Here is a 15,115-nt window from a genome sequence, read left to right on the forward strand (position 1 = left end):
TGTACTTTTATATTCCGGGAGGCAGACTTGATGACGTCTATAGCATCCTTAATGTGACTTATTGGAGGGAGAGGGAGGAGGGAGAGGAGGAGAGGGAGGAGAGGGAGGGAGGGAGGGAGTGGGGGGGGAGGCTTACGATACATGGATAAAAATCCAAGGCAATCACAGCACAGGACAAAAGTTTAGAGCAACGATATGTAGAGGAACATACAGCGCACTTTACCCACCGAGTTTTTTGTTTGCCCGTGCGACCGCTCGAGTTAATTGTGTATAAAAGTGAGATAGGCTGCTCTGAGGGGAACACAAGGAGACGACGGAGGCGCTTCAGCCAGGGAAGAAGTGCCGTGAGAAAGAAACCGTCTCTCTCTCTCTCTGTCTCTCTCTCTCTCCTTCTTTCTCTCTTTCACACATACACACACACACACTTACTACAACAGCCGCGCCCGGATCACAGCCTACAGCACAGCGCTCTCTCTGCTCCTCTGCTATAGGTATGTGCCTTATCCGCGGATTGTCTTTTAAAAAACTCGGAGAAATTCATTGATGGAGATAAAGTAATGGAAAATATACCTTTTTTCCCCCCTCTGTCTCTCCACCCTGCACTGCATGGAAGATCTACTGTTTTTTAATTACTTTGGCGCTGCATGCAAAAAAGGATTCTGTTGTCAATGCCACAGTTTAAACTTTTACCAAATGGGATGATTAAAGCAGAGGTGTTTCTTTTTTTTTTTTTTTGGTTGAGCAAACGGACTTGGTTTATATTCGATCCAGCTTTGTAGTTTGTGATAAGAAAAGTAGCACAGCATGTGATTTTGACAGAACAAAGAGCGAGCATGTTGTTTCTATAGGAGTGACTAACCTGTGTGTTTTTATTTTGTTTCATTTCTAACAGCATGGCCAGTTCGAGTAAAGCGACTTTAATCTTGCTCATCTACGGAATCTTAATGCACTACAGCGTCTTCTGCACACCTATCGGACTAAGTTACCCTAAGATTAGGTAGGTGTACGCGCTTTAAGCATCTTTATAACCTGATTGTGATGATATTTTTTAATGAATCCATGTTAAATGCTGCCCAAGACCATTTCTGTTTAATGTTGCTTTTTCGCATTGTGATTAAGTCTTATTTGATGATTTGGATGTAAGTCAAATAAGTGTGCGTAATTGCGCACAAACTGTGCGCGTAATTTTAAAATCGCACAACTAGGAGGATTAGCAAAGCGAAATATGGTCATTTGAACATACATAAATGGAAGTCTTGTGTGGAAAATGGCAATGGAAATTGCGTTGAGGTATCTGTCCGGTGGGACGGTACACAGAACTCCCCTTATTAAAAATGAGAGTGCAGTCAATGCAATGGATAGCCCATGGGATGACGGTGGACTGGCGTCACCAAGGAGAGGCGAGGCAAAACGAATAGGAGAGCTCTATCCATTTAAGATTTATTCTTTCTTTTTTTTTTTTCCTGTGAAAAAGCATACCCATAATTTGGGCGTGGTTCGTATCGATTCTAATTTTGTCACTGTTTAATTGCAGCATTCTTTTAATATTTTTTTAATTTTTGGCTCCACGCCTACACTAAATGCGAACATTTTCACACCCATTGTTTCGATGTTTAAATAATTAATGAGGATGTAGACTGTGTTCAGATCAGCATGTTGGAATAAAATTAAAAAAAAACAGATTTTAACGATGGAAAAAAATCCATTCAAAGAAAGAAAGGGGAAAAAAGATTTAACCTATTTTAAGAGATTATTTTTGGTGGTCAGATTAAAATATTTTCTTTTATTATTTAAAAACACCTTCAGATATTTTCCTCCCGTACCTCTAAAGCATTTTAACCTCCTACTGATTTAAAAACAGATGCAGACGTTTTGGCATTCTTTCACTGCTGCGTCCCACTTGTGCACAGATCAGATTTGTGATGAATGCTCCTCTCCCTCTTTGTGTGTGTGTGTGTGTGTGTGTGTGTGTGTGTGTGTGTGTGTGTGTGTGTGTGTGCAGACTTGAAAACGACGCCTTCGATGAGGATGGGAATTCATTATCCGACATGGGTTTTGATAGCGATCAGATTGCTATACGGAGCCCACCATCCCTAAACGACGACGCGTACACTCTATACTACCCACCAGAGAAGAGGTAAACGTGCTTTCACATCACAGCTTTAAAAAAGAAAAAGAAACCTCGAGCTGGAGTCCATTTTAATGACTTTTTTGCTGTTTGCGATAATGTTTGCTTGCTTTGTTTTCCCCAGAGTTGCTCATGTTATTTGTTCAGTGTTATTTTCATACCGAGTAGCCTAAAATGTTGGCTCCAAATACTCTTTAATAATCCAGATAAAAATAAATAATTTAAAAAAAAAAAGATCGGCAGGTACGGAAGGATACAGCCTGTGTGCAACACAAAAAATAGCACCTGATGTGATATTAGACCTGCGGGTGGGTGGGGGACATTTTAGGCTACTTTTGATCATTTTGTCTGCGCTTTTTTATTTAGTCACTGATGATCTATGTGTTTTGGCGTTTTTTTTACCATCTCAGACCAGAAAGGCATGCTGAGGAAGAATTAGATAGAGCCTTGAGGGAGATCCTGGGTCAGTTAACAGCGAGACATTATCTGCATTCTCTGATGACAATTCGTGCAGGGTAAGGGCATTTCTTATAAGCGTTCACCTGCAGTCATCATCTTTTTTTTTCTTTTATTTATTTAATTTAATTTTTGGTTTCTCCGCTGCACAAAGTCCAGGCTGCTGCATAACTGTCTGTCATTTTAATGTGCGTGGTTTTGTTATATATATATCTTTCTATATATAGCATATATCTATGGAAAAAAGATCATTTTTTGTTTCTGTTTTTGTTGTGGCGTGGCACTGCGTTCATAAGAGGGTCAGTTTTCTGAGACTAAAATACAAAATGATTTATATGTGATTAATCTATAAATTGATTTTGTCTCCCCCTCCACTGAGAAAAAAAAAAACATGCGTCAGAATATGCAATGGGCTGCAAATGAATAATTGATAACTTTTTTCCCCCTAAAACGCTTAAACCACTGTTTCTTTTACACTGTCTTGCTTTTGCCCTTTTTTCAAAACGGAATAAAAAAAAAAGGTTTAAAAATAAAAAAGGCCCATAAATGCATTATTAATGATTGCAGGTAACTTTGCATTAATTCAAACTAAGATATCAAATCAAAAGGAGAAATCTGTTGAGTGGGAGGCTGCAGCTTGAACTAATCTTATTTATTTGTTTGTTTTTTTCTTCTTGTTGTCTTTTTTTTCTCTCCCAGTGATGACAACAGTATGGAGGACGAGTCAGAGCCCTTATCCAAAAGACATTCAGATGGCATCTTCACCGACAGCTACAGTCGCTATAGAAAGCAGATGGCCGTGCAGAAATACCTGGCAGCCGTTCTGGGAAGAAGGTACAGACAGAGAGTTAGGAACAAAGGACGCCGACTTGCCTATTTGTAGCGTTGTTAAAGCGCCCAAACTGCCCTCCTGTGTATATACATCCAGTCGTTAAATCAAAGTCATTCAGATATATCTGACCAACCAGTGGATTGCGCCTGTGTTCTTTCAACATGTATTTATGTATGAAGTAAAGCCATTAAAATGAATATTTTAATAATAATATCGTTTTTTTTCTTTTTGTACAAAAGCACTTGATACCGCACAGTTATACTTTGTGGACCAATATTTTATTTTCATGTTTAAGATGTTGAAAAGTTAAAAAAAACAACAAAAAAAACAAAATGACTTACAAAAAAGAAGAAGAAAGAAATCAGAAAAAAAAAGCTAATTGTGCACCTTCAACGTTATGCGCTTGAAATCTTTAAAGGTCATCTACATATGCAGAAAATAAATAGATTTTAAAAAGACAATCAAAGTATTGAATGTTATACTTATTTTTGTAACCAACGTTCTATTTTTTTAGTGTTGTTTGTTTTCCAAAACAGGCCCAAAGAAGCAGTGAGCATGCTCTGTGAGGCATATCAGGCATATCCTAAATGATAGATGTTGCCCTTGTACACCCTTCTCCTCGCTCTCCTTAATGGGAGCTCTGTGGGTTTGTATAGCTTGCTGCCCCTCCAGGGCAATTCAGATGGCTTCTGCCTCTCATTTGACGGATAACTGATTGGCTGACACAGTCAATCATGTGTAAAACTGGTGGTAAAAATCCAAACCCTTGTTTAAGACATAAATTTAATCGCAGGCTTTTACAAGGGCGTTATTGCCTTGACTAAAGATAAAGGGAAGCACTCTGAAAAGTATGCGGCGAACACTGCTTGCTCACTTGCCTCAAAGTCATTTCCTGCAGGAGATAAATCATGCTCCATAGGACTGTGTAAAGAATGTTCCATATGTGTGTATCATGTACAGTATAGAAATCACACAGTGCACATATTCATCTCAATGTTGTCTGTGTTCAGTCAACAGAAATATTTGGAGGAATGTGCTTCAACTGTTGATTGTATTTGGGCAGCACTACAAAATATTCAGACAAAGGACCCAGAACATGTAAGATGCAGGAAATGAAGCATTTTTTGGACAACAAGTGGAGAGGAAAGGTAGCATATGAGTTACAGTTAAGAATATTTATCTTATTTCTTATTTATTGGTGCATGTGGAAATGGACACCTTTGCTAATTTCGCTTAGAAACTGCATGCCATCGTGCTTTTTTTGGATTGTGCTATTTGGGAGGTGGGCTGTGTAAGCCTATTTCAGCACCACTTGTCCCTCAGATGTGTTGGGAATGTGAACAAGGAGGGCTAGAGGTGGTGGAAACTGGTACTGCACTGACTTGTTGAATCTTAACCTCCCCTGCTGCTGTCATTGTGGATATCATAAGACAAGACACTGGACCCCCTTTTTGCTGATTGCCTTGTGTCCTGGTAGCGTTTTTTTAGAAATTAGTTTGCTTCTAGATCACTGTGCTAAATAGTTGATTTGACAGTGCTGTGATTCTTCGTTAAGACAAGCCGATCTGTGTTAGATGTCCTCTTGGGGTATGTGAAGTGAGGGTGTGATAAAGAGCTGACGAGAGTGTTAGGGTGAGATAGAGAGAGGTATGAATGGAGAGGACGAGAGAGCAGGAGACAGAAAAAAAGAGATCATGTGTGTGTGAGAAAGAAAGCAAATTTGGCTGTTACGTAAGAGACAGGTTACAGCACCCACCCACAAGCCTAAGAGAGGCTGTCGCACCTGGATACAGAAACAAACAAGAGGCGCCGCCACTTCTCCTCAACTTCCAAAGGGAGATCAGGGTCAATGAGTCAGATAGAAAATATCAGATGTTGAATTCCCTTCACTTTGGTAACAGCAAACGGATTAACAGCATGTGAGCGAAGCTGGACGAGGCCACTCTCAGTTTCCTTCTTAGACCCTCTAGCAGAGGGGTCTTCCCACTGACTTTTATTAGGAAGATATCATATGTATTTTATTCAATATTATGCAAATGCAGCTTTATGCACCCCTGTAATCTAATCAGTGGCCTGCGCCCTCCTCCTCCCCTCCACATAGAAATTCTCAATACACTCTTCAATTTGGTTTTATCCTACAGGCTTTGTGTGAATGTGTGCACGGATGTAGACGGATGTTTGCGTATCAGTGCGCATCTCCGTTCATGCACAGAAGTGTGTGTGTGCAGTTGATGTTTGTTTGCGCGTGTGTGTTTGTGTGTGTGTGTGTGTGTGAGCGCGCATGCAGAGGTGGAATCAGCTTTTGGCTTTGGTGCCTTGCTTTGACGTGAGAAAAAATAAAAAATAAAAACAAAAAATAAAAAATGAAAAAATTCGCCACAAGTGACAGATGGCAATTTTAGTGGCCCTACAATGCTGCAGTCCATTAGCTTACACTGAAACTTCCTTTTACTCTGTTTAATCGCTCGGCTTAGTCTGCCCAAGAGTAGTAGAATTAGGCTTTCTTTTGAAGCATGGCCAATGATTCATTGAGTAAAAAAAAAAAACTATATAAAAAAAAAAGATAATAGATTGTATATGTTGATGGAGCAGGCAATCTGTGTGTGTATGTGTGTGTGTGCATGAGTTTGGGGTGTTCAGTGTCTGTGAGAGTTGTGATCAATGACCAGTGTTTGTTACTGTTGATTATGAGGTGTTGTTGATTATTTTGATATTGGTCAGTAATTTATTAATCAGAAAACTAGCCCCGATATCTTATTTACAACAATGTGCATCACTATCTAGAATAAAAGGGTTTCAGAACATGACAGAGATGTTGTTCAGATCATAGAAAATGCCTGTTGTTGATATTTCTGAAAGCGCCAAACGCCTTACTTCAATGTTTAATCTCTTATCTATCTGAAAACAATGTGTTTTAAAAGTGAACCTTAGTACAAGTGACATCGTTATACACACAGGAGTCCGTATATGGGGTTTTACGTTTCTCAATGTTATGAAAGTGTTGTAAGATTTGTATGAATAAATTTTTGTAAACAACAACATTTTCTAATCAATGTCTAATCTTTGAAATACATCTTTAAAAAAAAAAAAGATTATACGTGTGTTGTGAAGCAAACAAAGTAGGGAACCTTAGTGGTAGCCTTGTCTCACATCTTGACTACTGTCTTACATCAGAATCAAGCTTAAATCTACCTTTTAAAAGTTGAGTTTACACCAACATCACCAAGGGCCACATATCTTTCTGAGCAGAGATCCCCCCCACCCCCTGAAATCAACACAAACCTCAAGTCACATTACAGAAAACAAAGTGAGACAACCTCCAGCAAACACAGTGCCAGCTCTGCTGTCCTCTAGCCGGTTATGTCAACTCGAAGTCCTGTCGAGATAAATTTGTCTTTGAAAAGCCACATCAACAGAACTCAAACAAAACAATCAAAAAATTTGAAGGCATTGATGCACGGTGCAGAACTATCAAGCAAGAGGAAAAAAAACATTGCATCATAAGCAAAGAGCAAATCAGAGATGCATTTTGCTGTCTTTTATTGATCAATCCTCGCCACGTTTCCACGTGGTTTTTAGAATTTCACAGTTTCTAAAATGAAAATGGAGAAAAACAAAAAGGTTGAATACATCAACAACAGACAAATTCACCTGCAATCCTAAACAGAAGAACCAACCAACATCTCCAAGGAGATCACCAAGATAAACCTCCACCCTGGACAGAGCAGCACAGAGCTTCCCTCCTCCAGGAGCAACCGCATCTTTCTCCTCACTCCATCCTTGGCCTTGGAAGTGCAGCTGTGTCCCACGGGAGAGGAGGATGGGTGTGGCAAAGGAATATGTGTGTGATCTGATCCTCATCAGCCAGCAGGAGTGTGCATGTGTGTGTGTGTGTGTGTGTGTGTGTGTGTGTGTGTATGTGTGTGTGAGAGAGTGCACATGCACCAGAGCTCAGCTAACCCAATCAGAGAAATGTTGCATGGCAACGGTCCACAAAGGGACACGGTTATGTATACGCATGTGTCAAGTGTGTTTGTATGTGTGGAAAGGGAGTGAGCTAGAGAGAGAGAGAGAGTGTGTGTGTGTGTGTGTGTGTGTGTGTGTGTGTGTGTGTGTGTGTGTGTTGTGTTTGTGAGCATGTCTATGAGTGTATTTTGCTATTTGTGCGCTCTACATGGGCAAACCTTCAGCACTGGGATGGGGTTCTACAGCACACCTTTCGTTTGTGTATATCCACACACACTGTGGGCAGAACAGAGAGAGCGCAGGTTCACACTGTCTCACAGATATTGTAATAACACCAAGCGTTCACTGGCACAGTTGAGCACAGGTGGTAAATATGATTAATAAAATCCAACAAAATGAATCAGCCACAAGAAACTGCCACACACAGATTCTGAAACATACATCTTTGTTTCTTCCCTGAGGACGTTGATTCATGGAAGTTGCCCTGTTGCTATGAAAGGACTGACAGATTGTCGATTGTCAAGGTCTGAGCTACCTGTGTGATATATAGGACCATCTCCATTCTTTATTTCCAACCCCTCCTCCTCCTCCCTTCCTCCTCCTCCTCCTCCCCTTCTTCCTCTTCAGTTGTCAAGAAGAAAAGCAGGCTTAGTCCTCTTGACAAGCACAGATTCTCAGATTTCTCCTGTGACACTTTTGGGGTTTTACACAAAGATGCATGTGTGTCAGAAGAAATGGGGGGAAAAAAAAAATGTATTCATAAATAAATGGGATTTGATATTCACGCTCTGATACGCCCACAAGTGGATATTGAGACAAATTCTCCAATTTGTTTGCGCAGCAGTAGGCTTCACATGAGGGGCCACCCTGAACCAATTTGTACATAATGTGCATTAATGCTTGAATCAATAAAATATGACTCCTCCTTCCTCGTAGCACCACATCGTCGCTCCTCTATGGCATGCACCACTCTACTTCTCATCTCCCCATTAGCGTCTTGGAGCTGTTTTTACAATTGATCTTAATTTTCCAAGAGAGTTGTGTCCCTGGTTGGTTCTTGGAGGGAAAAAATAAGGGAAGTACAGCTGCAAAATCAGCTTTGCTCACACTGCACAGACTTTGGAATCATCCACAGCTTTTAATAACCTTCCCTTTACCCTCCGATGCCTCTAGATATGTCTTAATTATGTATAAGGTGTTAGAGGGGGAAGGGGAGGTTGTGTTCAGGGCTTTTCCAGGGGGGATACTGCATCCCCCCCCCACAGCGCCACAGCCACACCCATCTTTCTTTGTCGCCTTGTGTCTGATGAGCGTGTGAGGCCAGGAGTGTGTATGCATGCGTAATACTGATGTATTGTTTTGTGTGATGGACAATTCTGCCTTTCCTTCAGTTGTGTGTCTTTGTGTACTTACCTACCTACAACAGAAACACCACACCCTCCTCCTTCTCCTCTGTCATCTCTCTTGCGTATCAGGGTTAAGAATACAGCACTCACAAGAGAGGCCCAGACGCAGCAGTGATGCAATCACAATTGCACACACACACACACCTCAGTCCCCCTCTCTTTTCACCTCATGAATCATTCAGTGGTCAGATTTAGGGGGGACTGTCCGGTCGTGCCTGCAATGCAACATGCGACTGTGGCGTCCCCCCGAAACCTCCCTCCCCGCCCCAGTCTCCCCTCTCCTTTGCATCCCATCTTGTGGTGGGCTCTGTCATATCTACCATTAAGCAGGAGGCACTCTGCAGTGAACAGGAGCCCCTCTGGGAGTAGCGAGGGGGAGAGAGTGTCAGAGAGACAAGGAGGGAGAAAATAAGAGATGTGGGCGAGGGTTTGCAGACATGGGCCACTGATCAAGAGTTGCTTCTGGCTTAGAGGGAACACTTTACCTGTGCTGCTTGAGTAATCATGGGTAACCAGAACTATCCATCATTTATCATGAGGCTATATGGAAGGAAAGGACGGAAAACGACCATCTCAAATGTCATTTTCTCAGCTACTGTGTGCGTGTCTCCATACATTTGAATATCATTTGTACCCTAAAATAAAAAAGTGAAAAGAAAATATGTCTTATATTTTTGATTCTTTAAAGTAGACATCTTTTGCATTGATGACAGCTTTGCACACTCTTGTCAGTCAGATTCATGAGGTCGTCACCGCAAATGCTTCTTCCAACAGCCCTTAAGGAGTTCCCATATATGCCGAGCACTTGTGGCTGCTTTGTCTTCACTCTGCGGTCCAGCTCATCCCAGACCATTTCAACTGGGGTTAGGTCAGGTGACTACGGAGGCCAGGTTATCTGATGCAGCACTCCATCACTCTATAGTCCTTACATAACCTGGAAGTGTGTTTTGGGTCATTATCCTGTTAAAAAAACAAAAAACAGATGGGATGGCGTGTCAATGCAGAATGCTATTGTAGCCACGCTGCTTAACAAATTGCCACCAGTATAGCACACCCACACCATCACACCTCCTCCTCCATGCTTCACAGTGGGAACTATACATGCTGATAGCATCCATTCACCTTCTCTATGTCTCACAAAGACAGCGGTTAGAACCAAAAATCTTAAATTTGGACTTGTCAGATTTGCCTTGTGTTTGTTGGTACAAACACTTCTTCTTTTTGTTGGTGTTCCTCAGTCGTGGTTTCTTTGTAGCAATTCAACAATGAAGGCCTAATTCTGCTCCTAGGTCTGCTACTTCTTGGCGTAGCATTTATGTGGGTTATAATCTTAAGCTACCATTAATTGATGTTAAAAACCACTGAGCCATGAGCTCAACAAAGCTGGTGATCTCTGAGGCTGCTAACAACCCTCTGCAGCAACTCTTGGTCTTTCTTTCCTGGAGCTGTCCTCATGAGATCCATTTCATCATCAGTTTAATGTTTTATGGGACTGCGCTTAAATACGCATTCAAGGTTTTTGAAAATTTCCAGACTGACCGACCTTCAGGTTTGAAAGTAATGATAGACTGCCATAATATACAGAATATGGATTCCTGTAGTATGCGGCTATTTACTCTAAACAACACAACTGATGGTCTCAAACACATTAAGAAGGCTCACCTGTCCAGGTGCCTGGACCTAATTGAGAAAATGCCAAGCAAAAGGTGACTGCTTTGAAGAATCTAATATATAAAACACATGCTTTGCTTTGTTTACACCTTTTGCTCTTCACATAACTCACTTTTGATATTTTTGATGTCATCTACAATGTAAGAAATAATAAAAATAAAGAAACTGTGATCGATGATTCTTCCAGTATGCCAGTTTTTGCAGGTGAGTTATTGTAAAATACCCTCCTGGTGGTAAGTGTGGTTTTTATGTTTAACAGTTTGTTCGAATTGTCGAAGCTTATCTTTTTAAAGAAGAATTTGAAAACGTACACGACAGTTGTCAGAACATTTACAACCGATCAACTGTTGATCTAAACTAAGATTTGATAGTCTAATATATTCTAACATGCTTGGCTCAGTTTTTCACTTCCAAGGAAAAAGAATGGTAAAATTGTCAAAGCAAGTAAAATTTAAAACTGAATAAATACAGTTTTTAGCCACTTTGGTGTAGTGCAACAAGCTGCACTGACATATTATGACCTTATAAAGATAATATGGAGAGTGTGCTAGCTGCCAATGAATATCCAACATCTTTAGAGGTTTGGTCTGTACCAACTCCTGAGGGAAATATCTGCTCTTTAGTTGCTAAATGCTTGGCTCACTTGTTCACCAGCTAGTTGCTGTCTCTGTCTGCCATTGGTGCTGGGTAGGAAATATTAGAGTTTTTCTGCTGATAACAGCAGTCTGCTGAAACAATGCTGATTAGACAGAACCTATAAATCCAAAACAACAAAATAAAAATAAAAAATCTAAAACTGTAGAGTTGTCTGATAACCATCGTCATGTTTGACCCCTTTCACGTTATACATAGTAATCTCATCCTTTGTGGATATAAAAATATTGATTATCGCAACTTTATTCCACCTACTTGGTGGTGGTGCCAAATAATCTATTTAACCACAGAAAACAGAAAGTCATTGAGAGCCCGAACACCCTTTGAATTGTCCTGTGGTGCAAATCATATCCATCTAAGTACAAACACAAACATGAGCATAGTCTGCAAAAACAACCCTCAGTTAAAAAAGTATTTGTAGGATTTCCCTCCCATCGTGACTGCGGGTGCCAGCACAAACTACAATTTGTTAGTACATAAGTTTAACAGGCTTATACTCAGAACTCTCATTCCCTGTAGTCGCAGTGGTACTTAACCGGAGAAAATCCTCAGAGCTCACGGCTCAGTGTTTTTTGAGATCAAACAAATTTCTTTAAAGCTTTCCTTTCCCAGTGTGATCCTCCAAAAGACACCAATGAAGAACTGTTGTGTCCCGTGTGCTTCTCAACATTTCCCTCGATAACAACGTCGGAGTGTGGGGGTGTGCCACAGCAGGTGAGCCTGCCTGCTTTTGAACTTATGCGAACGCTGTGACATGACATCAATAAAAAATAAAAAAAAAGTGTTTTCGCATGAAGCACTAAAGTGATTTTTTGGCTTTTAAAAGTCAGGTCATACACGACAGTATCCAACACCTTGGAGCTTTTTTGGCTGTAGCTCATACACTCACACAGCTCATTTTGGTTGGGGCAAGGTTTTGCAAACACTGAATAATGTATCATTGCTGGAGCAGTTAGGTGTGAAAACTCAGTGTGAGATTAGTGAGAAGAAACATGTTCGTGCTCTTTATATTCTCTTCCACGTCTCTCTCACTTGGCTCCAAATGAAGGAGAAAGACACCGTATTATTCCTTCCCCCTGCAGACATCCACTGTTGCATCTCTTTCCACATCATTCACCCCCACTTCTCTAAAGTTGTGACGGATTTCCTGAATGAGAAGTGTTAATGAATGGAGAACAGTTGAAAGTAGAGAGAGAGAGAGAGACACTTGTCAGGTTCAGGCTTCATGGGTTATGCGCTCATGAGAGTCAAATTTACACGCTGACACACAGCTTGTGGTTATGTTACCTTTTTTTCTTCCCTTTTAATGAACACGATGTGAGTGTTAGTGCATGTATGTGTGGTGGGGAATGTTTTAATATATTGACAAAATACTGGTGAAGAAGTCATAGTTGTTTTTTTTAGTTTCTTATGGCGCGGCTGGAGACGTAACAAGTTCTACGGACCAAGGGAAACACGTGTTTGAAGGAAAAGTTGCTGCAGAAGAGAAAAGCTCCAAAGTTCCTGTTTTTTCTGGTACACATCCTGAAAGAAAGCACATCTTTTGTTCATAATGGGATCGGCTTCTTGTTTTAACGTTTTCATATCACCTTTGTAAAATGCATCTTCTCCATTCCTACAAACTTCTCACGCTTGAAAGCGTTCGCATACAGAGATCCCAGCGATTGCTTTAATCCCAAAATCTCACATTCAAGCCAAAAGGGTAAGCGTTCACTTTGAGAGGCGGAGGCACAAAGCAGGCAAAGGCTTTTCCCCGTCTTTTCACACATATTCATGACAAAAGGTACTGCCTGTCACCGATCAACACGTAACTCTTCGGGAATTGTCTGCGGCAGCTCTAAAAAAAAAGTGAGGCTGTGTGATGAGGAGAGAGGTGTGAGTGGGAAACAGAGGGAGGTGAGGGAACCAACCAGCCTCTTCATTCACACCTGTGAGCGACATCCTGAGCTCCTTGGGTTCCAGCATCCGGCTCTGCCTGTGTTTCCCACATTTCCCTTTTGTCTCACTTCCCTTCTGTTGGTGGGCTCTCCTCCTACACGGCTCTTCCCATCGGGGATCTTTTGTTACATTGATTGACATGTTGCTGAAACAGTCATGCGACTAAAAGCAGTAATCCATGACATTTAAATTTTAGGTTTTGCTACTCTGTGACTGACTCTGTAACTGACTAATATAGTGATTCAACATGTGCATTGTTATCTGGCGGTAGTTCATCTCGAATGGGGCTGAATTACCGCTGTGATTTAATGAACTGAAGGGGATTCAAGTTTTGATTTTTCTGGCTTTTGTGAGGTAAATACATATTGTGGGGTAAAAACATGGATTGTTGAATACACCATAGTCAGTCAATCATCCCTCTGATGGATGATGGTATTTTATGTGGATGTTATTTTTCAGGCTTTTTCACCTTTATTTGGAAGGTGAAAGCAGACAGGAAAGCGGGAGAGAGAAGAGGGGTGACAAGGACTTTTGGTACATGAGGTGCACACTCTACCAGGTGAATTACGGGGGTGATGCCCTGATGTTATTTACTGTTATTTATTGGTTATGATATGCGGTTTTGAGAAAAATCTGAAAATATAAATGTTTTGTTATCATAACTTTCCCAGGTGGGTATTAGTTTTATGACTTAATTTGCTGATTGATCAATTTACAAACTTGCTATCTGTGTTAAGACTGTAATCTATGAAAGGAGTAGTGTTCTGTGGATTCTGCACGGCAATTTTTTGGCTTTTTAAGACTTCTACCTTACTTGTAACTGATGTTTCAACAAGAAAACATGTCTGCAGACTCTTACTTGTACCATCATGCCACTCGAGACAAGCAGACACTGCAATAATTTGTCATTCCTCCATTGTTTTGGTGTGGTTGATGTGGGATCTTTGTTTGCGAGTTTTTCGGGTTTCCTATTTGCTGCACCTAAACTTTGAGTTCAGTCACTGCGACCGTGACGCTTCTTCTTTAATGGAAAGACAGTGACAGATGTTTTTTGTTTCTTTGTTTTCTGTTGTGCTTGATATATTACATTTTGCTTTGCATTTTTATTTTGCATCAAACCAAAGATGTGGAGGACAGATTTTGGATGCAAGTCAGGGCTGTATTTCTTATGAACTGATCTATAGCTGCTATTAGTCACAGATGAGACTGAGTACATTTATTGTGTTGGATCAGTCACTACAATGGCAACATTCCATCTTGTTAGATTTATTGCAACATACTCATGCAGGCCTACATCTATCACGCTATAGATACTGTAAACAGTCTCTGTCAGTAAAGTAGTTCATCAGCCGGCCCATTTGCCTGCTATGAACTCTAACAGATAACTAAATTGATGTATCTACATCTTTATCGCATCATCACACGCATTTGAAAACGTTGCAGATATCCTTGTCTCTTCAGACGTGGTCATTGTGTTAATTTCTGCCGGTCTGTTATTTGTAGTCTCAGTACAAAAGCTCATGGCTGTCTGCTTGGCAGCTGCTGTCAGTCCAGTGACATCACTGTTCTGGCACAGTGATTAGCGAGGAATGCAGTGAAAACAACATGGCAGGGACTGCTCAGCATCAAAGATGGCTCCAAATAAAAACAAACAACCAAGTCAACCTTGCATAAGCCCTGTGCGGATTGATATCTCTGAGCAATAATCACACAGTAAACACAGGTTTATGATAAGTCTCATTAAAACAGTTCCTCCTGTATAATATGATATCATAGTAGTGTTTGATGTGTGTGGACTGATAAGAATCGGTACCAATGTTCTGCTTAGTGAAGCCTTTTAACAAACTACAGAAGCTTTCCAAGCTTTATATCTTTGAGTCTCTGTCAAGTTAATGACTAAATTCAGAATTTGTTTTTTTTTTCCAAAACAAGAAGCAGAGGAAAGAATGAGTAAAAAATGTAGCATGGGAAAAAGAATGTATTACTCATTTTAACGAGTCACAAAACGCAGAATCTGCTTAAAATGATACTACAATTTAAACAGACTCTAGTCATTACTACATG

At 40.6% G+C, this 15,115-nt stretch overlaps 1 protein-coding gene across 2 annotated transcripts; it reads left to right on the plus strand.

Moving 5' to 3' along the window:
- The first annotated feature begins 530 nt into the window (after positions 1-530).
- adcyap1b (adenylate cyclase activating polypeptide 1b) lies at positions 531-5,978 on the plus strand. Of its 2 annotated transcripts, XM_027272193.1 has the most exons (5): positions 531-554; positions 893-997; positions 2,003-2,137; positions 2,539-2,643; positions 3,284-5,978. In XM_027272193.1, exons 1-5 carry the CDS (start codon positions 544-546, stop codon positions 3,465-3,467), a joined length of 540 nt encoding a protein of 179 aa, XP_027127994.1. In that variant the 5' UTR covers positions 531-543; the 3' UTR covers positions 3,468-5,978. The 2 variants fall into 2 exon arrangements, with proteins under 2 accessions (XP_027127994.1, XP_027127995.1); XM_027272194.1 differs by lacking the exon at positions 2,539-2,643 and having other exon boundaries at positions 532-554.
- Positions 5,979-15,115: the final 9,137 nt, after the last annotated feature.

Source organism: Larimichthys crocea, chromosome II (assembly GCF_000972845.2).
Source record: "Larimichthys crocea isolate SSNF chromosome II, L_crocea_2.0, whole genome shotgun sequence".
Taxonomy (NCBI): Eukaryota; Metazoa; Chordata; class Actinopteri; family Sciaenidae; genus Larimichthys; species Larimichthys crocea.

Bases quoted from the DNA above. Each gene is read 5' to 3' on its own strand.
- adcyap1b (XM_027272193.1), top strand. The intron at 2,138-2,538 runs GTAAACGTGCTT...TTACCATCTCAG, and splicing joins TACTACCCACCAGAGAAGAG to ACCAGAAAGGCATGCTGAGG. The intron at 2,644-3,283 runs GTAAGGGCATTT...TTTCTCTCCCAG, and splicing joins CTGATGACAATTCGTGCAGG to TGATGACAACAGTATGGAGG.